This window comes from Vipera berus, assembly GCF_964194415.1.
Source record: "Vipera berus genome assembly, chromosome: 1".
Taxonomy (NCBI): domain Eukaryota; kingdom Metazoa; phylum Chordata; class Lepidosauria; order Squamata; family Viperidae; genus Vipera; species Vipera berus.
In genome coordinates, this window is record NC_138202.1 from 115,072,776 (window position 1) to 115,095,693 (window position 22,918).

The following is a 22,918-nucleotide window of genomic DNA, read 5'->3' on the forward strand; positions in this document are numbered from 1 at the left end:
CAATGTGAGCATCAGAAGAGATTGAATGTTTTATCCAGTTCATCTCAATCTAAGAGCTATGAGAAGCAAAGAAAGATCTATCACAGGTAGACTGAAATCTCCTCAGAAGTAGTAAACCTGTGGTAGAGCTTAGACTTCTTCTAAGGCAGATCAGATCATTGGAAAAAGTTCTGTGGGGACATCAGCATTGGTGGATGGTGGGAAGGTAAACTGGTGGGATATATTCTGTGAACTGTTGAGAGGAGAAAAAGGTCCTCTTCACTCCATAAAATAATTCTAGGGCCTCTCCAGATTTTGTTTTTTCTGAAATCCAGGACATCTAAGAGTCCAAATTTTATCCTGAATCATAAGTAATCCAAAATGAAACCACATCTGAAGTATGTGGTTTTCGTTGGATTTGCAACAAAACATTTTCCATTTCATGCATTCTATTAATACAGAATTTCTTTTGCCTCATTGTGCTTTAACGCCTGCATATAACCATGCAAACAATTCTTTTGGTGGCAAGATTCAGTTTAAAACTATGTCTTGACAATGTACAATAAATCTTAATTTATTTTAACTAATATCTAATCCTGAGATCCTTATTTCTAATTTTTATCTGAATTCAACCCAAGCTCCTTTTCCATCCAAAGAAATGTAAACTCACAATTTTGTTCTTGAATCGTAAGTAGGTATCTCTCATGAATGTTTAAAAAGACTTGTTAAAGCACGCATGTCAAGCTGCCGGCCCACAGGCTGGATGCGTCACACTGAAACCGTGCCCACCCCATTGTTGGCAATGGGGAAAAAGTTGTGATACGTCACGAGTTTGACATGCCTGTGTTAAAGTGACAGAGCCATTAAATTTACATTTTAAGCATAAAACAAGATGTAGTAATGAATATGGAGATTTATTATATATGTTTGAAAAAATTAAAATGGCTTATTTTTAACCCATGCAGGGTTACATGTTATAAATCAAATGCCAAGACCAGTATGAAAATTTCAATTGTACTGTAAAGTATACTCTCATTCTGACTTCCTTTGAAGTTTTTTTACCCACTGCCAAGTTATCATTACTGCCAGTTTTCAACTACTATTACTTTCTAATCCTCAGATATGGTCAACTTTCTAAGCAATTGTTGTCATTGAAGACAAAAGTCTTTTTTTGGCCAAAGATACCGGTAAGTTATAAACAAGGCTGAATGAGAAGCTAATGTTATCACCTCTACAGCTATCCCATCTGACAAGTATTTTAGTGAACAGATTATTGAATAGTAGTAATAGTAGTAAAAGTTCATTTCTGAACACCACAGATATTTCTATTAAACACTGTACTGCAATCTTATAAAATTTATTTTAGTATCTATGCACATTTAGCAGGTTGCCAATATTTATTGAAATCTGCAACTCAAAATTAAGCCATTTCATCACATTGAGATTTCATAATACTCAAGGTGACAATAGCTCTCAACAAGAAAGTTTGGGGACCAAAGGTTCGAAACATCTTTTGAATGCAGCAGTATTGTTTGTTAATGGGCAACCAACAATTCTTTCGAGTATCGTAAGTCAATTGTATGTCACAGAAGAGAGCCTGGATTTGCTGCTTAATATATTTTGTCCAAGGTAAAGTGGAGTGTTGAAGAATTAGCACTGGTTTAGAACTTTATTTCCCTTTCTTAAACTTTGATGTTGCTGAACCAGTACTCTTGGCCTTCTTTTTGGCCGATCCCTTAGGCTCTGACTCCTTACGTTTAGCTGAGGTAATAGAGCCGGTCACTTTGAAAAAATCATCCAGGCGGCCCTGAGTGCTTCCCTGTCGGCTCTTGTTCAGTCTCTTGATCCCATTACGAATTCTTTCTTCATTGAATTGCTTCTCCCCACACATAAAGCTAACCAGTCCTTCTTCATCAGGCTCATTCCACTTCAGCTCCACCTCTTCTGGGTTTACAACTTCAGGCTCCAAGAAGAGTTTTTGGGCCTCCTTGTGTAGCCAATTCTCAGGCAGGGGATACTTCTTAGCATCTAGTTGCTGAATAATCTTCTCTATGTTTTTGTGCTGCCTGATGAGTTCCACTGCACGTTTTGGTCCAATTCCACGGATGCTTTCGCAGTAATCACAACCTAGTAATATACACAAGTCCACAAATTCTTTCTGGCTCAAACTCATATCCTGGAGAATACGGTTTAGATGAAATTCCTGAATGGGCAGTTTCTTTGCCTCACTCGCTGTAAGATGCCGCATTAGCACAGGGCTGCCAAAGGTCAAGCAATCCATATCCTCAGTGGCAGCTGCGTAGACCTTGTTTCCTTTCACCAGCGCAGCACAGCTAGCTTCAGCTTCACCAGGGGCATCTACGTATGGGATGCCCATCAAAGTCAGCAGTTTTTTACATTCATCATTGTGCTGTTTAGTCACTTTAACTAGTCTCTTGCTAAACTTTTCTACATTTTCCTCCTCACCCATCTCTTTGGCCTCTTGTAACTGCTTTTCTGCTTCAGTCCGGCGCTCAGTACGCTTAGCCAATTCACCCAATTTCAGCTGGGGGGGTTTGCCATCAAAGACATAGACAGGCTTGATTCCATTTTCCACCATGCGGATAGTGCGGTAGAACATACCCATCAGGTGGCTTGTAGTCTCACCTTCTTCATTCTGCAGCATGTCAGCTCCCTGTCGTACAGCAATTAGGAACTGGTAAATACTCATAGAGGCATCAATGGCCACTTTCCGCCCAAAGTAACTCTTGATGTCATTTTCTCGAATGGCAGCAGGAGCCATATCTGCAATCAGCTTGGCCAAACCATGGATTCCCATCTTGACTGGTCAGTCTATGAATCTGAGGTAATATAATAGAGGAGAAACCTAGGAAATAAAGTAATAGGTAAAGCAAGTCTCATAGTGGAACAAGACATATTCTTAGTGTATTGATAATCTTTTATCAATATGACAAAGATCAATTATCTTAAGTGACATTTCAAAGGACTTTAGGAAGAAATTACATTTCCCTTATGGACTCTGTGGGCTTGTTTCTTTTTGTTCCCATTCTTGTTTTCATCACTCTTCTCATTTTCATCCTTTGTTTTTATCTATTGCTATATGTTTTCTTGTTTTTAATGCTTTTATTTGTAATCTCCCAGAGTTGTTGGGAGTCAAAAGCAGCATATTGATAACTTTACTCCCAAGAAAAATGTAATTATTTGTAATGGGGTGCATTAAGAAAACTTTAATTGCAATCAGTTCATGCCAAATGAATGGCTATAGATAGCATAGCCACATTTTAAGATAATTTATTTCTAATAACGGCTATAAGGAATCCTCTTCCAAAGGATAAGATCATCACTGGGCACGAAAAATTACTGACGACTGTTCATAATCAGCCACAACTCAAAAGACTGTAGAAACTGAAGAAAGCAGTGGAGAGAGACCTCGCTTTTCTACTAGCGTAGGGTACCACACTGGGAAACAAAACCTAGATTGTTGTCGTTAAGACTTGTGCTCGTCTGAAGGCCAATGCCTGCAGGGCGAATCGGCCTCCACGAATTCAGAGTTCACACACGTGAAACCAGATGGGAGAACCACCCAGGTGGATCCAAGCTTGCCATACTGATCCCAAGTACTTAGCCGCCCGCTCAGCGCTAAGCCTCTTGCTAAATTATTGGCTCTTCAAACATTCAGTTTTGCAATTCCACCATCCCGCGCCACATTTGATGCGTCCAGAATTAGAAAACCCAATTGGAATGATAGCAATAATAAACGTGGCAACACCCACCACGTTACCTGGCCAAGAGCTCTCCTTTTTCGATTTTGTGCACAGCCGCAAAAGCAACTTCGCCCCACACCCTTCTTCTACCCCCGAGCGGGCCAGCAGGCTCCCACCGCCTTTGATTGACGCGCCCCTCCGTCCGCCGCGCGGGAACTAAATTGCGTCTCTCTCCCCAAGCCGGCGCTCCCCCACTCTTCGCGCCTTCTAAATCCCGCGTTCAGGGCTGCAAGGGACGAGACCGCGCAATGATTTCTGGGAGATGTAGTTCTGACGACAACTTTGTGCGCTCCCCTACTACAAGAGAGCCAAGCGGACCACAACTCCCAGCAAGCTTTAGGCTGGAGATACTGATGACAGACTGCGCTCCGGAGACGGAAGGGCGGAGCGAGGATGGCAGGAAAGAACGGACGTGTCCTTCTGTAACGGGAACCGCCGCCGACGCAGCCATGGTAAGTGGCAGAGAGAGGGAAAGTCGGCGGCTGTTTTTGCATGGAGGCTTTTTCCGGCTGCGGCCGTTGGTGATTGTCGGACCCAGTTCCGGCGCATCTGTAACCCAAGAAAAAGCTTTTCAGGGGCCTCTTTAGATGGAGGTTGATGGCCGGTGGCTCTTTTTGCAAAAGACAGAAAGAGGCTCACACACAGAAGCTGGACCTCTCATGGACCTTACTTTACATTCCTCTGGAGGGAGGGTTGGGGGTGGAGGGAGGCCAAGAGGCTCAAGCTGAGGCTTGCAGGCCTCAGGGGGAGGGTCGTTGTAGGGGCATCAACAGATAAGGGGCTGTTCTGGTTCTCTCCCTCCCTCCCCTCTCTCTCTCTTTCTTTCTTTTTTTCTTTCTTTCTCCTTTTATATTAAAGGTAAATGTTCCCCCGCACATGCGTGCTAGTCGTTTCCAACTCTAGGGGCCAGTACTCATCTCCGTTTCAAAGCCAAAGATAAAGCGCTTCTCCGAGGACGTCTCTGTGGTCATGTGGCCGGCATGACTAGATGCCAAAGGCGCACGGAGCGCTGTTATCTTCCCACCATAGTGGTCCCTATTTTTCTACTTGCATTGTTACATGCTTTCAAACTGCTAGGTTGGCAGAAGCTGGGACAAGTAACAGGAGCTCACTCTGCTACGCGGCACCCGGGATTCAACCCGCCAAACTGCCGATCTTCTCATCGACAAGCTCAGCGTCCTAACCCACTGAGCCACCGCGTCCCTGGGTCCCTTTTATATTAAAACCTACCTAATGCTCCCACCTCCTATTTTCTCCACAACAACAACCCTATGAGGTAGATTGGGCTGAGAATGACTGGCCCAAAGCCTCCTAGCCAGCTAGAAGAGGGAAGCCCAACTCTCACAGTCTCCTGGTTTCTAGGCCTACAGCCTCACTAGCTCTCACTGTTGTGTCCATCTTTCTCAACATCCATGAGGGGCAGGGGAAAATAGTTCCTTTGCCTCATGCTGCAGTTCTCTTAATAAGATATATATAAAAAATAGTACTTAAATCTTCATAGTCTCATATTCTTGTCTCACCACCCACCCATCCCTTTTTTTTTCTTTATTTCAGGAGCTTGAAACAATGAGCAGATATACCAGTCCGGTGAATCCGGCTGTGTTTCCACATCTCACTGTGGTACTCCTGGCCATTGGCATGTTCTTCACAGCTTGGTTCTTTGTGTATCCTTACTATTGCAGTGATATATTTTGGTTACTTGCAAATATATAAGGTGGTCAGCAGTGCTATGGAGAGCACTATATATAGTATAACTGCTTACTGTATAAATCTGAATACCGTAGATTTTTCTTCTGACAGGTCTCCAAACTTGGCAACTTTAAGACATGGTTTTCAACTCCCAAAATTCTCCAGCCAGCATGGAAGTTGAAGTCCACAAGTCTTAAAGTTGCCAACTTTGAAGACCTCTGTTCTTGACAAATGCAATAAAGTCTTAACAAAGTTATCAGGGTTTTACTCTTCCTATTGTAAATTTTGCTACTGAGTATTAAGATTAGTGGTATATAGAGTCTGAACAAACAAAAGAAATTTAGCACTTTTTTAACATATTTCATTAGTTATCAAACAAGCAGTATATCAATTGAAATCCCTATCACCTCCTTGTTCGGTCAATTCAGTTAAAAGATAATTAAAGTATATTGTTTAAATACTTTATTAAACAGTAAGTGCTGATTCAGGAATCTACTCTATTATTACATTCTTTAGCTTCCATTATTATAATGGTAGATTCTAGAAATATGTCATGTTCCACTCAAAGTAAGTTCCTAACACTGGATTTCCATCAACTGATGGTGATACAATCCTTAAATAAAGAACATTTTAGATAATTTTCAGAAGGCAGAGTGTCAGTATAATTTCAAGGTACAGCATAACATCACTTGGGAAGTCACTACTCTTAACTATAATATATACCAGAGTTCAGGGGACTCTCTCCTCTTGGCTAAAATTGGTGGTCAAAGTTCCATCATTACCAAAGCACTGGCCAGCTCTACATCGTTCGCATCAAGGGTGCCTGTGAGGGCCTGGGCAGGAGTGGGACAGATCTGAGGGTCTCTGGCAGAAGGAGGGTCTCTGGGCCAGGGCCAAGGCAGTGGGGACCGTTCCCTCACTGTTTCCAGGGTGGCTTCGCGGGCCACATGAAACCACTTCGCGGGCTGGATTTGGCCCCCGGGCCTTGTGTTTGACATGTCTGTTTTAAGCAGCAGACATGATTATTACTACTTTTGTTGAACATAAATATTTTATAGCATCATAACATGCTTTTATGTCAGGAGTGGAGATACTCAATTGCCATAACTCAAAAGAGAAAATATTATTTCATATAGTTTGAAAGAAGAAACATTACATTCAGGATTTGTGCCACATGCTTAGTTTAAAATTATGTTACAAGCATTATTATGAGTCTGTCATTAGAAATATGATTGTTTCTCAAGGGTGGGAAACCATTCTAAGTAATCAAAAGAGTTTTAATTAAAAAAGAAACATTTAAACTTGGATGATGAGAATTGTGAAATTTTGATAAAGAAACTTGATTTTATAAATACATGAGAGACAGCATGGGTGTGACAATATTTTGTAACAGCTCTGTTACTTAATGGCTACCATTATAATTGAAGCTGACGGTAGTTGCTAATTTGCTCCTGTTCAATTCATTCCATTCTGTTTAACTTAACTGAAGAAAGTGATCAATTAGTCTCTCCTCTATTTTTGGCAAGGAAAGGATTGCTTAATTTCTGTATTATGAGCTAGGTTAAAGATCGGTGATCAGTACAGTCAGTTGTCATTCTATTATATATAGAAAACAAGGGTGTGTTTTTTCCAATTTACATTGACAGGTTTTCTGTAAACCTGTCTGGTTATACCTTTAATTACCATCTCAGTTATGAAGTGACATCCACCAAGTATACCCGGGACATTTACAAAGAATTACTCATCTCTCTAGTAGCATCACTCTTCATGGGCTTTGGAGTTCTCTTCTTATTGCTGTGGGTCGGAATCTATGTGTGACAGTGGTTAGGATTATTTCAGGTGAGACATGTTAAATGCTATGCTGGGGCCTTCTAACAATAAGGATCTGATTAATAAGTGTGTAGAACAAACTCAGATGAAACTTTTTAAAAGCATATTTAGAGATGCGATGTAAATACAAATAGTCCTTGACTTACAACCGTTCATTTAACGACCTTTTGAAATTACAACAACACTGACAAAGTGATTTACAACTGGTCCTCATATTTATGACTGTCATGTCATATCAAAATTGGCAAGCAGCATGTATTTATGACAATTGCAGCATCCCGGGGTTATATGATCACAATTTGTGACCTTCCCAGCCAGATTTCAACAAGCAAATTGAAAGTGAAGCTGGATTCGCTTAACAACCGTATAATTCACTTAACAACTGCACTGATTCACTTAACAACTCTGATGTAAAACCATGCACGACACTCTTAACCACCTTGCTTAGCAATGGAAATTGTGGTTCCCAGCTGTGGTGGTAAAGTGATAAGGACTGCCTGTAACGCTAAGCATGTTCCAGCAGACTAAGATGGACTGAAATACAGGGACAAACTGTTCAGCATCCAAAACCTAAGTGTCAAGAACAGCCCTTTACTTTTTATCTAGCCATAGTCTCATGAGTTTTCAAAAAGATTTAATTTTGAATAATTGTTTTTAGGCTTACACTGTTAATATTAATATTAAATTAATATTAAATTTCAAATTAACTTTATAAAAAAGCTTGAAATATTCAAAAGCAACCTAATAATATACATTATTTTCATTTTAAAATGAAATAAAAGCTATTCATATTAATAAAGTTTTAACATAAGAGCTGGTATGTATACATTTTAGAGGTAGCCATTAGAAACAACATAACAGCTCTTTAGAAATATCACTTATTCTACATATAGTGCAAAAGCAAGTTTTAAAATGCTAAACATTTTGGAGAAGATATCAGCATATTATAAACAAATTCACTTCACTGAAAAGTATGTACAGTCAATTGATATTTCATAGAATCAGAGTTTGAATCAGGATCTGCTAAACCATTGGGAAGATTGCTACTGGGACTCTCAGTGAAGCATACCTCTTCCAGAGACAGCCTATTGATAGTTTTTAGCGTCAGGAACTTCCTCCAAATATCTAACTTAAGCTTACTTCCTTGCAGTATCAAACCATCGGTTATGTTTCTATGGTAACTGCTATTTTGCTTCGTAGATTTCTCTGAAGATGAACAGTTGCCAGGCATATATGCTATTAAATACACAGAAGCTTCTTCAGGTGGAAATTGTGACCTCACCTGCCATTGGAGGCACCACATGTTATAGCTAAACAAGACTGCATACATGACTGGTAGTTTTTTAGTCAAACAGTGGCTTTCAGTTGTTGATTACTATGGAACTGAGCATTCACATTTTCCACGAGCAAGTTTCAACCAATTGCTGGTTTCCCATGCCTGATGGGAACAGGAAACTAATCAAATAAGACTGGATTGTCGAAAAAGAAGAAGGAAGATGTTGCTAATTTTTTTCTTTCACAACATCCACCTCAACAGCATACATTTTGTTATGTGTCCTTTTCCAAGCTCTGGGTTGCTGGAATTGAAGTTCCCTTCACCTGTACATTTCCAAACTTTAGTTTCCTACAACCTACACAAGCTTGTCCAGATTCTGACAAGACAAGCCCATATCATTTGCAGTCATAGCTACCATACGCTTTTACCAATTATGCTGAGATGTAGTAGGTCCATTGAATGTATTTCAAATAGAGACTAGATAATGCTTTGGATGCCTTAGATTCCTGCACAGCAGAGGGTGGCTTAGGAGTTCAGTGGCCAGTCAAACTTGAAGACAGTAACTTTATTATTTTAAACAAAGAATTTATATGGTATGAAAAATGTAAGTTACGAGATTCAGTCATTCACAATAGAAACACCATATATTGGTATGTGGGTATTTATTAATGTACTACCTGAGACTTGAGGTTTTGATCCCATGTTATTTGTCTTGTTTTGGATAGTGACGTGGAAAGCAGTAAGGGAAAGCTTTAAAGAAATGGTATGATCCAATTTTGTTCTTTTTTTTCTTTTCTCCATTTCAGGTTCCAGAAGCCTTTCTGCACCTCCTTTTTACTTTTTTATTGAACAGTGTGGCTTATCACAATTCTGGACTATAATTCTAACATGTGAGAGTTCTAACGTCAGATCAATAAAGTTGAATCTGTGATAAGCTGAATGTTGTGCTATATACTCTGAGGTGTTGTTTTTGCTATCCATGTAGATCCATTAATTGCTGACTGGGTGGTCTCGACCATAGTTAGCCTTGGGTTCGTATATATTCTCAGTAGTAGAAAAAGATGGAGCTCCCTAGAAGCGGATGGTAGTCAAATGGCACGCTGTTGAAATCCAATCTCAATGCAAAATGCCAAGAATGAGAAATTGAGATGACCATTTCAGTTTATTGATGCATCCAATTCACTGTGTTTTTTGGATATATGAAATAAATGTGTAACATTTATGTGCATCCTGCTTTAGGAAGATAAATGAGCTTTAAAACATTTAGGGGTACAAATGTAGCCTGTGTCTTCAGTTCTTTTGAAATACCTGGATCTTTCCTATACATGATCTCAGGAAAAGCTACTACTGCTGTTTTAACCAGTTACAAATGTAGCTGCATGACCCTATATATTCCAGAGCTCCACTGCTCTGATGATGATCCCGTACCTGATTAAATGAACTATTTCAACAAATATATTTGTTCTTCAGGTGCTGCCAAATTTATTTTTGCTGCAATAAACAGTGTTATCCTTCTGGAAACAACATGGAGACAGCAGTTCACCAAATGATCTTTTTGATAGTCACATGCATTACAAATGACATTGATTTTACCTCTATGTTATGGCTACCTTATGTTACTTCTAAATAATTTCTTCTGCATCTTTATTTTGAAAAGGCAGAAAATAGGACGTTTCACATTTTTGGCTCATAAATGAATCGATTCATTTGTGCAGAAATAGGGGATTGGCCTAGAATTCTAGGCTTTGCTTCCCTTATGCATGAAAGCTACTTGGGGACAGTCATTCTCTCTCAACCCAATCCACCTCACAGGGTTGTTGTGGAGAAAATAGGGAACATTAGATACCTTGACCACTTGAATTGAGTGTGTGTGTGAGTGAGTGAGAGAAATAGAGAAATGATATGTCTGTGGAGATTCTCAGTCATCTAGGTCATGGTTGCCACAAAGGTGTTTTTTAAAGAGACAACTGGACTTTTGTTTTTCTTTGAAGACATTTTGCTTCTCATCCAAGAAGCTTCTTCAGCTCTGACTGGATGGGGAGAATGGAAGGATTTATATTCCTTGCAGACAGCTGGTCACTTGCATTATGAGCTGTGGTGACGCAGTGCTTAGAATGCAGTACTGCAGGCTATTTCTATTGGCTGCCAGCTCAATTCTCACTGGCTCACGGTTGACTCAGCCTTCCATCCTTCCGAGGTTGGTAAAATGAGGACCCAGATTGTTGGCGGGAAATGCGGTATATTAAGTCCAAGTGCTTATTGCTATTGCTATTTTCAGGGTGAAGCCTATGAACTGATGGAAGCTGTATATTTTTGCCATGTTAAATTAACAGATGAGAATACAACTGCAGCAGTTAACAGGAGACTCCTTTTAGCATATAAGAATTAAAATGCATTTAATTGCTGAGTCATTTAATAAGAGCAGAGATGAAATATATTTTCCTTTGCACTCAGTTGCAAATGTTTAAACATTGGGCTTATTTTAAAATACGCAATAAAAGTACCCCATATCCCTAAGATGTAAGACTAAACATACTAAAATATTAAACTCCACAAACAGTATCCCAAAGTAAATAATCAAAGACCTGATTAATGTAGTTTATTGATTCTATATTAATCCTCCCTGATAAACTACAAAATAGCTCCATGAACAAAAAAGGATGGGAAGTATTTCCACAACAGATAGATTTCAGTATCTTCATCAGGTATATTAGATTCTATAGGTTAAAATTAGTATGTTAAGTGTGCTATTTGCTTATTTAAAACAATGTTAAACTTTGCAAGTATCTTAGGTAACTGAAAATAAAGCTGTTTCTTTAGATGCTGGTATAATCAGTCCTTCATTGCTTTGTTTATTCTGTAAGTGGATATTAAAATCAAAGATGTTAAAATCAAAATTACCAACTTACACATTACTGTTATGTGGGGATTCCATTGCTTCCAATAATAGCTACATTGCTCCTGGTGACATACCCTACTGAAATCAATAAGGCTCAGTCCCAATGACAATTATTACCAATAATTCAAGATTTAAATGTGAGATCTTCATGATTAATCTAACAAAGTTTCTCATTTTTAATAAAAGTGCATATAAAAGCTCCAGATAGGAACATTAAAACATGATTATCCCTCAATATCTCCAAATATTTCTTGTGGCATATTATGTGTAATATTTAAACCAAATTGTTTTTTTCTTTATCTGCATCCTTAATTGCACTGTGTGACAATTCAGTCTACTGAAGTGGAAGAATAAGTGATGAGCCAATCTTGGATACAAAGTATTATACTTGGGTATTTATTTATACAGGTACATTTCTTAAGAATTAGGCTCTAGATAAGCAAACAAAAGTAGAGGAATCCTTCAAAACAAGAACAAAATATAAATACAAATTGGAAAAGCAGGTGGTAGACGAAAAAGCAACTTCACTTATTCTCCACCAAACTAAAATAACAAAACATTAACATAGTAACTTACTAAGTATATGACTTTGAAATTGTAGACAATATACAATGATTAAAGCTGTGGCAGCAACTTTTAAACAAAACAAATTAGTGCTTTACTGTATATTCCTTAAGGCTCACAGTGATGGCATAAAATATTTATATACAGGCTTTAAGCTTTAACAATAATGAAAGTACAAAAAGTGTATGGATTTTCCTTTTGAGAAGTCATTCCTAACCTTCAGAGCAGCCAAACTTTAAAAGCTGGCTCCATGTCCACCCTCATTTTTCTTCCTGTTCCTCCAAATGTCTAAAGAGGCATAGTTAGAATTTCAACTCTTAGAAAGGTGAGCTACCAACTAAGCAGGAAGCACCATCTCTTAACCTATCTCTATCAGGCAGAGGAACAGATACAGTTGTTAATCACGATTTTGTTTTTGAGAAATCTGTAAATAATGCAAATGGGAAGGAATGTTCTGAAACAAGATGAGTAAAGAGAAGATATCAACAGTTGAAGAGTTATCAAATACAAAGTCTTACCAGTCCAAAAATCAAAAACACAGTTCTTTGGGTTTAGCAAACAGTAGCAAAACCACAATCAACAATAATCAGCAAGCAACGTAACTAACTAACACAGAGAGAGAAACTATGTCTCTAGCTCCCTCTTATGGCCGTTAAAAGAACACAGTGTTGGCCAATCACTACACATTTAAAGGGATACAATACATTAGAAATCATGGCTTATATATTGCCAACCCAACCAGTTAGGCTGTAATCATATGACTAACATTCTCCCCTTTGGGTAGGACAATATCTTATTTTTATAATCGTAGACCATAACCTTCACAACTAGCTTTGTGCTTAATAGCACCCTTCACTTTGGTGAAATGATCTGCAATGTTAACGTCGGATGCACAGTATTCCAACCGTATTAGTTTCTCTTTTATACACTAACGTTCAAGTATCGTAGATCAGTATGCTTAGACCGTGTTCTGATGGCTGCATTTGTTGCCATCTTAATTGCAGACTGGTTGTCTTCATACACGAGGAATGGACTTTCTACAGTTAATCCCATGTCAATTAAGATTTGTTTATAAAATAATAGTACACAAAACAGATAAACAGGAAAACTCAGCTTCCATAGTGGATAGACTGATATGTTTCTGCCTGATGGATTTCCACCCTATGAGAGAACCACCTAACATAATCACTAAACCTGATGTTGATTTTCGAGTGGTTGCATCAGTAGCAAAACTCGCATCTGCATAAGCAGTTAGAAGTAAATCACGACTGGGCTCCAAATATAAGGAGTAATATATGGTTTGTTTTAGATATCTCAATATTCGCTTAGCTGCCTGCCAGTGCCTAACAGTAGGTTCAGCATTATATCTGGCTAATTGGTTCACACTGTAAGAAATATCCGGCCTTGACCAATTACTGAGATATGAAAGGCTACCAATCAAAGATTGATACACTGTTTTGTCAAAAGCAGGACTTGCTGTATTAGCGTGTTTAAAGTCCTGTGCCATTGGAGTCTTTGTAAGTTTACATAGCTCCATGTTGTACCGCTTCAGCAGTTGGCTTATCTTTCCAGCCTGTGAAATCTTATAACCTGTATCAGTCTTCACAACACCCAGACCTAAATAATAATTAATTTTCCTAGATTCCTAATTCTGAACTTCTTTTTTAAACGTGAAACAATGTTTATTGCTTCTTGGTCAGTCTTAGTAACGATTGCTATGTCATCAGTGAATAGCAATAATAAAGAAAATTCACCATCCTTCTCCTTCCGAAATAAACATGGATCTGCGATACTAGCAACAAAGCCCATTTCAACCAATTCGTCTACTATACACTTGTTCCATTCAAAACCTGATTGTTTCAAGCCATAAAGACTCTTTTTTAGTTTCCAACAATCATTCTTCTCAGTTTTGTTAACCCCTGGTGGTTTTGTTAGGTAGATAGTGTGATGTAAGGGAGCATGCAGATATGCTGTTTCTACGTCTACATGGTTTATTTTATACCTGTTTCTAGCTGCCCAAACTAATGTTGCTCTCAACGTAGTAGCCCTCAGACTAGGTGCAAACACTTCATCATAGTCTTCGTCTGACTGAGCAAACCCTTGAGCAACTAAACGTGCCTTATGGGTAACAGTCCCATCTACACCCTTCTTCAGTTTATAGACCCACTTACAACCAATTGCACGCCCACCTGGTGGCAGTCTAACATTTTCATATACTTCTAACTCCTGCAAGGATTGTAACTCCTTATCCATTGCTCTCTTCCATGCTCTTTGTTCTTCTTTGGGATACAATTTAATATCCTCAAAATTAGATGGTTCTACATTCACCTGACATACAACACTAGCCTGGTATCTATCAGGTGGATGCCTATCGCGTGTCGAACGTCTCGGCAATACAGGACTTGGTGTTGGACTCTCCTCTTCTGCTTCCTCTATCTTCCCTATCGATACCTCCTCTTTCACAGCTACAGAAGGTTTATCATTACATCCTTTTACAGTAACAGGGGTGTCACTAAACACAATAGGATCAACATCAACGCTTTCCTGCTCTAGCTTGTTCCAACCTACATGCTCTAGAAACTTAGCACTAGCACTACAATACACAGTAGTGGTACCTTGTTCCCAAAACCTAAAACCTACTGCTAAGCTCATAAGCCGCCTTGAGTCTTTGGAGAAGGGCGGGATATAAATGGAATTAAAATAAATAAAAATAAATAAAAGACCTGTGGTTGGAGTCGTAGCCTACAAAAAGCAATTGTCTTGCTCTATGCTGTCCCTTTCGCCTTAGTTGTGCTGGAATATGAACCCATGCTGGGGCTCCAAATGTGTGTAAGTAACCTAGGTCGGGTTTTCTACCATGCCAACGTGTGTATGGTAGTGGAATGAACCACAACATTTAAGATGTGTTTGGCACACATTGCCGCCTCTCCCCACAGTTTCTCGGGTAATCCAGAGTCAGACAACAATGTTCTTATCATAGCTTGCAGCGTTTGCCCTCGTCGTTCAACGAATGCGTTGTGTTGGGGTCTGTAAGGGGCAGAACGCTTATGTTCAATGCCAGCTGTCTGTAACATGGCTACAAAACGTGTGTTGGTAAACTCAGTACCATATCTGTTACAATACACTGAACCTTCCTTTTCATTTTTCTTTCAACAAACTTCAGCCAGTTTGCGAAATTCTGAAATGTGTCTGCTTTTGTTTTCATTAAATAACAAAAACCATAACGTGAATAATGGTCTATGATACTCAGGATATAGCATGCTCCACCAATACTAGGTTTCATAGGGCCAATGATATCTGCAAACACTACCTCTAAAGGTACACTGGTCTTAAAACCATTAGTCCTGTTTGCAGGGGTTACCTTGCTTTTCACCTGGCTACACGCATTACAATTCAAATACTTCTGACACGGTTTCAGTTTTATCCCTTTAGCCAGTTCAACAGTCTTCCATAACATATTGGAATTCACATGCCCTAAACGTCTATGAAGCAGATGGATACAATCATCATGTGTTTTTTTGTTTTCATAGACAGAACCAGCATGAGCCATGATTCCTGGATTGTCAGTGAGAACAAATAAATCGTTCTTCAGGTTAGCGGTAGCTCTGGTACCATTCTTTTCAATGATACATTTATCTCCCCTGAAGGTCACTACAAACCCAGCCTGTACCAATGCCTTCACAGTTAACAAATTAAATTTTAGTTTAGGCACATATAACATTGGTAAACGTTCATTAATATGTGGACAGTATGCACTACCTTCACCAGAGGCTTTCATTCTCCAGCCATTTGCTAAAGACACATACTGTTTACTCTTAGTCATATGGGCAAATCTCTCTTTAGTCTTGGTTATACACTGAGAAGCCCCACTGTCAACCACCCACAAATCATGGTTTAAGGATGTTGGAGAACCAGAAACAGCTAAACCAACATCTTTTCTTATTCTCCTATTGCTATCTGCGTTCTGTTTCTTGCCCTTCTTACAAAATCTAGCAATATGCCCTTTAGCCCCACAAGAATAACATTTTTTAACAGTAGTAGTAGAGTGTTGTTCCTCTTGTGGTTGTGTCTCTCTCAGTTGGTCTCTTTCTTGCCTTCTTCTGGACTCTTCCAGCAATCTCCCAGTTATGTTTGTTAATGTTAGTTCCTCTCTGGTCAGGACTTCTAAAGACGAGACATACGAATCATAGCTCTCATCCAAAGATGAAAGAATGATATACACCTGATGCAGCTCCGAGAAAATCAGCTCCTTTTCATGTAGCTCTTGCAAAATTTTCTTCATGAATGATAGATGAGCTGACATGTCCCCATCCTTCTAAAGACGAGCCCTAAACAGTTTGCGCGTAAGGTGTATATGTGCACCCACACTATCACGAACATAAATTCTTTGCAAAATGTCCCAACACCTAGCAGCAGACTCCTCACCATGGATATGAACAAACTGCTGGTCATCCAGTGTTAGTCCAATTAGGCAAAGAGCTCTTTCATTGTCTTGGGTAAATTTCTCTATTTTCTTTGCATCGTCCATATCTTCTGGATCCCAAGCGGTCGCATCTGGTGGGTCATGAACTACAGCCCATAGTCCTTCCTTAAGCACAAGCAAGCAGCATTTTGTGGACCAGGAAACATAGTTTGTCCCATCTAACCGGGTTATCCAGGAAAAGCCTGTTGCTTGTTCTTGTGCCATTTCCAGTTGAAGAGGTAACACAAAAAACTCAGCTATTATGATATGGTACTGTGTATGCTAGCTCTCAGAATGTCACTGGGCCCATAACCAATGACAGAGTTTGTGTAGAATATCTCCTGAGCCAACAAGGAGAATGCACAGAAGAAGTGGTACTGAGAGTAGCCAGTTTTTGCACAGTAACCACACTGATACACTGAGATGTGTAAAAAGGAAAAAAACGTTACTTTTAGGAGTAGCACAAGTCAAGAATAAACAGTCCAGGTCATACATGGGTACAGAGAAGATATCAACAGTTCAAGAGTTATCCAATACAAAGTCGTCTTACCAGTCCAAAAATCAAAAACACAGTTCTTCGGGTTTAGCAAACAGTAGCAAAACCACAATCAACAATAATCAGCAAGCAAAGTAACAAAGTAACTAACACAGAGAGAGAGAAGCTATGTCTCTAGCTCCCTCTTATGGCCGTTGAAAGAACACAGCGTTGGCCAATCATTACACATTTAAAGGGATACAATACATTAGAAATCATGGCTTATATATTGCCAACCCAACCAGTTAGGCTGTAATCATATGACTAACACTGGTCATAACAGCCGAGTAGGTAGGTGATAAGAAGGGTTCTGAGGGGAGTAAATGTGCATCTTGATTTGCATTTCATTGCTAGAAAATAGGAAGCTGAAGGGGTGCTGGATACTTGCATGACTAGGTCTTCATGTGAAATAGGTTCTAGAAAGGCAAAATACTCTTTGAAGCAGATCTGAATAACTACCAATTGTATTTATCAATGATAAGCAAGAATTAAATTCTAGCAAAGGCTGAATGCAAATAAATAAGAATGGACAAAGTCATGAATAGTTCCCAAAAAATAGGTGGAATTACATGGAAAGCATTATTGTCTATGAGTGATGCTCACCCCCATGCTATATTAATTTATTATGGCATTAAAAAAAGCCAGTTGATAACTCAAACAATATTTTGCTTTGATGTGGCAAGCCTAGGTTCCGTGAGGAAATGTCCTCTTCCAATTGTTTTATAGGTTGCACTTGAGGGAGATTAAAGCTAAGAAATTAACTGCAATAAAATATTCACCAGTTGCAGATGGACAAAACCTCCTCACAGCTTTTTAAGCATTTTGTTTCATCTCATACTGGTCTCTGATAAATGTTTACATGATTAAATGGTCCCAAGAATAACCATAAAAGAAAGACTTGATATGGCCTATGGTTTCATCATTTACTCTTTGTCGCGCCCCGCAGGCTCGACAATCAGCGACACCGCAGGCTCGACACTCACCAGCACCACGTCTCTGCGCCCACGCCTCAACCCGTTCCGCACCTCGCTCCGACGTCCTCGGCCTGAGACGGGCTCCTCCTGCACTGGAACGGCAGCAGCGGCGACGACGGGATGCAGTTGGGAGCTGCGCGCGTGCGCACGCCAGGTTGGCTAGAGCCTCGGCAGCGCACGCACGCGCACAACAGCCTGGCCGCCTCCTTCCGGTGTCAGTGGACTCGTGGAGCCCTGGGCCTGAGCCAGCCGTGGGACTGGCTGCCGGGGCACTGATGGGCCCGATACATTGGCCTGGACCCCGCAAGCATCTGGGTGCGGGATAGCGAGTCGCGGCCTGTGCCCGGGCCAGCACGGCTGAAGATCCGGCGCCGCCGCAAAGTAGGGATCCGTGGCAGGGCGGGGCGATGCCCGAGGAGCTGGACCGGGAGGTGCCGGGCCAGGGGAGGGGTGCTGGGGTGGATTCTGATGGTGGTGGGGTAGAGTTGTGCGAGGGAACTCACCTGGGGGGTGGAGGGTGCCGGGTGCCGGGACGGGTCATGAAAGGAGGTTTCTGGGAGGGACGTTCGTTATATATGGGATGGGCGGATGTGAGTGCGGTCGGGTGGGCCGTGGGCGTGTACATGCAACGTGTATTTAACAGCGTTGGTTGCGGGTAGCAGCCAAAGCTGGCTTTGTTTCCTTTGGATTTCGTTTGCCTAACGTCAATAAACTTTTCCTGAGAAAACTCGGCACTCGTCTCGGTTGCTTTGTTACCTGCTCTCCGGACGAGGCCTGAGACTCTTCTTGTTATTCTGAGCACAAGTGTGTGTACAGAGGAAAAAAGAGACTCCAAAAAAATCACATTAAAATGTACAATATTTTCCTCTACTCTCCTTTACATTGGCTCTGTTACAATTATGTCCAAAATAAGGCACTGAGAAGGAAGAGGAGGAGAAAAAAAGGAATGTAGAAGCAAAGAGGAAAACAGGACAGTGGGTGAAGAGAGAAGCTAATGCTATCAAGGATGATCTAGAGCAGGGGTCCCCAACCTGTGGGCCGTGGCCCACTATCGGTCTGTGGTCTGCTGACCAGCGGGCCACAGAATAGGCCACTGCACACGTATGTGCGTGCACTCATCCTCACATTAGCACCGCTGCTGCTATGCAAACGGGACACTGCATGGCAAAAATGGGGGGGCATGTGGTGAAAACGGGTGCCATGTGACGAAGAGAGCAGTGCTAGTGTCACACGGGCGCTAGCACCGCCCTGCTTGCATCATGCGTGCTCGTGGCCCTGTTTGTGTCTGTACGTGCGTGCATGCGTAAAACGCTTCTCCCTCCCTTTCCCGCCAGTCCGCCAGCCGAGAAAGGTTGGAGACCTTTGATCTAGAGAAATACAGGCAATGGCTGTCTTCATAATAACTGAAGCTCTTATTATTATAGCTGTTTCAATTCTGCACTGAAACACCAATCAGTGCAATCCTCCAATAAGCAGTGCTTAGCGGTGTATCTTTATGGAGGTTTGCTGAACTCAAATTCATTTCTTTCTGTTACTCATCAGTGAATGGTGAGGTGAATACAGGACTACAGTTTAAACTATTTTTTTTAAAAAAATTGGCCGGAGAGCCTTACCTAAAGTATTTATTATCTTCAATGTTTAAAACCTACAGTAATGACATCAATAAATTACAATTCCAGTTTGAGTTTTGTTAGTTATCTGAAATTAACTGCCAAATTAAATACTGTATGTATTAAAGATTTCCTACTTCATGCCCGTTTGCCCCTTAGATCTCTTACTGTATCTCTATATATACCAAAAACTGGTCATGTTAATTCTTTCTTGTGCAACAATGCCAGCTAGTGGCAAGCACTAGCAATGACAGCCATGTCATTCTTTACCTGTCTGTTTTCTTTGAGGTGGGCCTAACTAAACCTTTTCTGTCCTCTCCGCCCTACGTCATCAAGTGGATCATCACTGCTCCCAGTGGATAGGAATACCTAGCTGCTGTTTTTCTTTAGGAACTATTCTTGGGTACACAACATACAGCATCCCAAAGAAACATGTCAATCCTTAACAACAAATTAATTTTATATTGCATTCATAAGTACCACTCGTTTTAAAGCATCCTGAAGAAAAATTAGACCGGTACATTATTTTGTGAAAACAGGTTAAAGGTAAAGGTAAAAGTTTCCCCTGTCTAGTTGTGTCTGACTATAGGTGTGGTGCTTATCTCCGTTTCCTAGCTGAAGGAGCCAGCGTTGTCTGAAGACATTTCCGTGGTCATGTTGCCAGCATGACTGAGGTGCACGGATTGCTGTTACCTTCCCACCAAAATGGTACCTATTTATCTATTCGAATTTGCATGCTTTCAAACTGCTAGGTTAGCATACATATTAATACATTTATTAGTAGTATTCTCATAAAACTATTTTTAGCTATCATTTTTCTCCGGGAAGTGTAAATTTTAGCATAGATATACAATGCAGTGTCAAATATGCAACACTGGTAATAGCCTAAAAGTATGCCTACCTGGTAATAGATAAATTAATAATGTGGCAGTTCCAGCAAGGAATGCAGGCAACACTACTGTATGTTTTCACCAATACACCAATGCTTTTAAAAAAATACCAATAGCCAAGGGCTACTTTAGTAATTTTTATTTATTTTTTAAAAAGTTTTTTTTATTATTTTTTATTCTCTACATACATATGTTATTTTTTCAAACAACATGCAAGCTGGGTTCATAACACGCTGATTCATATACAGATTCTACTCTTTGGTTCTCTCTTTTAACCATTTGTAAAATAAGCTCCAGCTTTTGTAGTATTCCGTTTCTTCTTTTTCTTTTAATCTCATTGTTAATCTGTCCATCTCGGCGCATTCCAATATCTTCTTTATTACCTCTTCTTCTGACGGTATTTGTTCATTTTTCCAGCATTGTGCATAAGTTATTCTTGCTGCAGTTACAATATGTAAAACCAAGTATAAATTTTGTTTGATAGTCTTTTCTGGTACAATACCTAATTAAAAAAATTCAGGTTTAAATGCTACACGTTCTCCTAACATTTTTTCTAGCCAAGTATGTATTTTTTTTTCCAATAAGCCTTTACTTTGTCACATGTCCATTGTGGAAACCTTTTGGGAAAGGTATATAGTAGAAATGCCATCTTTGGTTAAGTTTCCACCAATTTTTCTTCTAATTTCGTTATAACTGTAGCCTTGTTCACTTAATAATACTATTTTACATCGCTTTCTGGGCAACCAGTCAACTCTTTGCACCATTACTTTAATTTTATTACATTTTACAAGTTCACTAAATGAAAGGAAAAAAAAACCCCAACCAACTTGATAGTGATCACATAATACACTGATAAATGTCCTCCTCTCAGCTTCAATACATGACATCAGTAACTGAATCCTAGTGTGATCTGATTGGCTCATTATCAAAACAAGATGACACCTGATTGGCTCTCTAAACACTCATGCTCATTGGCTACAATCAGATAAAGGAAAGCTACCTGATATCAACCTAAGCAAGTTGTGCTTCCTTTTTCTGGTTATTTGGCTATAACTTTTCATAGAATACAGTACAGATAATTGAACAAACTTTGTTGCATTACATTCTTGATTAAATTATCTTTCCATTGATATACAATTTTATGGTACTACTCTAAAAAAAAGTGGTATTAGCCATCAAACCTCAAAAATACACTTTTCCCAAAAGGTTTCCACAATTTTGGCCACTACTGTAAATGCCATTATTTACAGTATATTGGCCTATGAATTCATGTTCTCATCTCACTGTAAAGTACTCTTTCTCACTCTGCACATTCACCCACCGAAGATACACAATTCCTAATTGTACTGTATACCATTATTTCAGACTTGGACTTGAAATGGAAGGAATGCACCGCAGCACTGGGATGCATTCCCCCATCTTCTTCCTCCTTCACCCTTTGAAGTATCTCCCTGCAGTCTTTTCAGAGGTGCTGTTGTTTGGCAGGCAGGAAGAAAAGACTGAAAATCTTTGCTGTGTTACAGCAGAAAGCAAAGTATTTGAGGCTCCAAGCAATAACGGAGCTACATTTTGCAAAGTTATTCTGAACAAATCTAAACCCTGAACGTGGTAACTGGCAAGCCACTTCCTCTAATTTCCTCTTCACTGTATATGAAACATTTTATAGGATACGTTAGAAACAATGCAACAAGCAATAGTATAAAGACTCCTTGATCCAAACTGCTCTGGTTTTTCCAGGTCTAAATATACTGACCAATATCACAGTGGAGTAAGGCACACAAAAGAATAAAATGGTCTTTTAAGAGTACAGAAGGTGCCTTGCATTAAAGTAGCAACACTGGCTCATCATCAGATTAGACAATATGTGGTGTTTCAGATGCTCCTGGCCTAAAATTTCCAGTGGCCTATCCATTCTGTCCTGACAGTAGTTTTGTAGTACTTTAGTTTAGTTTAGTTTATTGAATTTATATATCGCCCTTTTCCCATAGGACTCAGGGCGGTTTACAAAGTATTTAAAAACGTCAATACAATACAAAAGTTAAAGACAGTTAAAATAATTAAATTTAATCCCTGAACAAATATAAAACCCCATTTAAAAACTCTCAGCCTGGGCCGGAAAGCTCAAAGAGCCAGGTCTTCAGGTCCCGGCGGAATGACCGAAGGTTGGGGGCAGTCCTAAGCTCCACGGGCAGCTGGTTCCAAAGGGCAGGCGCACCCACTGAGAAGGCCCTCCCCCTGGTTGTTATCCGCCGCCGGTGGCACCCTGAGAAGGCCCTCCATGTGGGAGCGCACAGGACGAAGGGAAGTTGAACTTATTTATTTATTGATTTGATTTGATTTATTGGCCACCTATCTCGCCATGGGGCTATTCTAGGTAGCTTACAATAACCAGCAGCATCTGCTACAGTAAAATATTGGAGTGTAGTGAAGGAGGTTTTGCACCAGC

The 22,918-nt window shown here is 40.0% G+C and overlaps 2 protein-coding genes across 2 annotated transcripts; one reads left to right on the forward strand and one right to left on the reverse strand.

Annotated features, from left to right (window-relative positions):
* Nucleotides 1-883: 883 nt before the first annotated feature.
* FEN1 (flap structure-specific endonuclease 1) lies at nt 884-3,972 on the reverse strand. The gene is made up of 2 exons (XM_081320285.1): nt 3,761-3,972; nt 884-2,845 (listed from the first exon to the last, which is right to left on the reverse strand). Exon 2 carries the CDS (start codon nt 2,795-2,797, stop codon nt 1,649-1,651), a length of 1,149 nt encoding a protein of 382 aa, XP_081176411.1. The 5' UTR covers nt 2,798-2,845; nt 3,761-3,972; the 3' UTR covers nt 884-1,648.
* A 133-nt stretch (nt 3,973-4,105) lies between these two features.
* On the forward strand, nt 4,106-9,478 carry TMEM258 (transmembrane protein 258). Its single transcript, XM_081315325.1, has 4 exons — nt 4,106-4,195; nt 5,298-5,407; nt 7,124-7,271; nt 9,345-9,478. The coding sequence occupies exons 1-3, from the start codon at nt 4,193-4,195 to the stop codon at nt 7,248-7,250; spliced, it is 240 nt and encodes a 79-aa protein (XP_081171451.1). The 5' UTR covers nt 4,106-4,192; the 3' UTR covers nt 7,251-7,271; nt 9,345-9,478.
* Nucleotides 9,479-22,918: the final 13,440 nt, after the last annotated feature.